This window comes from Alnus glutinosa, chromosome 10, assembly GCF_958979055.1.
Source record: "Alnus glutinosa chromosome 10, dhAlnGlut1.1, whole genome shotgun sequence".
NCBI classification, from domain to species: Eukaryota; Viridiplantae; Streptophyta; class Magnoliopsida; order Fagales; family Betulaceae; genus Alnus; species Alnus glutinosa.
In genome coordinates, this window is record NC_084895.1 from 24,330,454 (window position 1) to 24,332,680 (window position 2,227).

The 2,227-nt window shown below is 40.4% G+C and overlaps 1 protein-coding gene across 1 annotated transcript; it reads right to left on the minus strand.

The window, feature by feature from the left end:
* Positions 1-368: 368 nt before the first annotated feature.
* Positions 369-1,620, minus strand: LOC133880013 (cytosolic sulfotransferase 15-like). The gene has a single exon (XM_062318868.1). The coding sequence runs from the start codon at positions 1,618-1,620 to the stop codon at positions 535-537; it is 1,086 nt and encodes a 361-aa protein (XP_062174852.1). The 3' UTR covers positions 369-534.
* Between the last annotated feature and the right edge of the window lie 607 nt (positions 1,621-2,227).

Here is a 2,227-nt window from a genome sequence, read left to right on the forward strand (position 1 = left end):
CATAAGATGCATGCACGTGCGCAGTGGGTTGCAGGGTGCTAGTAGCGCCTTGACTGCGCACTTGACACTTGTATCCTAGAAAAGTGATTGTTGTAACCCTGTACATACCCATTCATCATAATTAAGAAAAGGGAATCACTAACGTATCTTAAAAGAGTATTTAATTTTCAGGTTTTCTTTTTGCTATTTTTTTTTTTCTTTTATACCTATTTTCGTTTTAAACTACGCATATAGGAATAAAGGTTTGAACATGTTTTAATTTATATGGATTAAACTAAAATTAAGCATCTTATGACAGTAACTTTTTGTGCTTTATACATTTATGCAAAGTTCTCTGCGATTGTGTCACTTAGTAAATTCCTGGTTGGTACGTGCATAATCTTTAGAATATCTTTTTATTAGAAGAAGCGTAAATTTTTTACGCACCTCTTTTAAATTACAAAGAAAAATGCAGCGTACAGCGTGGGTCATGGGCCAGTATATATGACCACACAAATAGCCAAAGCTGAAGACATTTATTGCTGCAAGCTTGTCCTAAGAGAACACTTTGAATGACAAACCAGAAGCACCTAACTTCTCCTCCATGAGTTTGGTTAATTTCTCCACCATAGTAGGTGACAGATAGTTCACCCAGTCTCCCACCTCACCCTTCCTAAACAAATATTTGTTTTCGAAGTTCTTAATCGACTTGCCAGATTTATTTACCTCCAACTCCTTCAGATTCTCAAAACTGCACAGTTCTGCAATCTTTTCAATGACACCACTTCTCTCCTCCTCCAAAGAAAATGGGAACCCCAGAAACTCTGCTAAAATTTTCAACTGAGAAATGATGTCTTCTTTCATGTCCTCATACTTCAAGAACAACACCTTGTGAGGCTTCTCTATGCTCTCCTTCCAGTACCCCAACATATGCTCCCAAAAGGGTCCAAACCCTATAATCCCCTTGCAGTACATTTCAAAGGCTTCATCTAGCAACATTGGGGCTTGAGATCCTGGCCTAAGTTTGTTCGAGTAATGCCAGGAGGAGATAAAAGTGTCAAGTGGGTTTCTGCAAATATAAACAACCCTGCAATCAGATTTCTTAATGGAATTAGGTAATGAAGAAAACGGAACATGGGTGCCAAAAAGTCTAGGCTGAGGAAGGTTTGAAAGATCAGGAAGCTGCTGGCCATTGGCATAGAGCTTGTACTCAAAGAAAGGTACAAGATCGTGGGGGTTGGATGCAAGCAAAGGATGGCTGTTTGACATGACAGCAAAACGCTTGCGATTCACAACAGCAAAAGCCAAGGCTTTCAACCATGTGGTGCCTGATTTTGGTATGGTGGCCAATACCAAGTCAGTGTCACTTGCTTGGAAGTGCCTTTGGAAGGAGATTATGGCTTGGATCTCCGTTGGCTGGCACCAAAACCCTTGGAACTTGTAGATATGAGGGGTTCTCCATCCTCTCTCTTTGGGAAGATCAGAAAGAAGAAGTTCCTTGCATTCTTGGCTTAGTTTTTGATCTTCTTCTCCTCCTCCTCCTCCTCCTCCTCCTGCTGCTGCTGCTTCTCCATCCCGTGATGGGTTTTTTGTGTAGTGAGTGGTAACCATTGAAGCAGTACTGTCGATTGAAATTGGCATGAAAATTAGCTCACAAAGACTACGTCTTTATAGTTGCAAAAAGTTGCTATTTGTGCATTTTAATTGTTAACTGTTTAGCACGTTTATCACAAAAAACAATTATGGGCTACAAGTGCAACTGGATTAATTTAGCTTGGGTTTCCTAGTTCTTCACGTCTGCCTAGAGTGGCCGGCATTTCCTTTCTCAAAATAGACTAATTGAATTCCTTTGTCCCCACACTGCTTTCCATGATAAAAATGCCTTTAGACCAAGGCTAGTTCCTTTCATTAATTATACAAGGTTTTGAACTGTCATGATGTAGATTTTTGTACCGTCCGACTGGACCACCAGTGCCCAGCAAAAGAAAGAGAATATGGCTAAAAGTGGTGTATGTCCGGTGGCAGGTGGGAAACGTCGATGGTTAAGTTAGATAATATTTTAAGGGGACATAATTGGCTCATAACCCATTTGCACAACTCCATCACAACTCCATTTATAATGGTGTATGAGCCCCACACCATTGTAAGCGAGGATTGTGAAGGAGTTGTGATGGAGTTGTGGTTTTATCATTTTCCTATTTTAAGTGATCCTCACTAGATAGTGTGGCGAGTTGTCATCGATGTCATA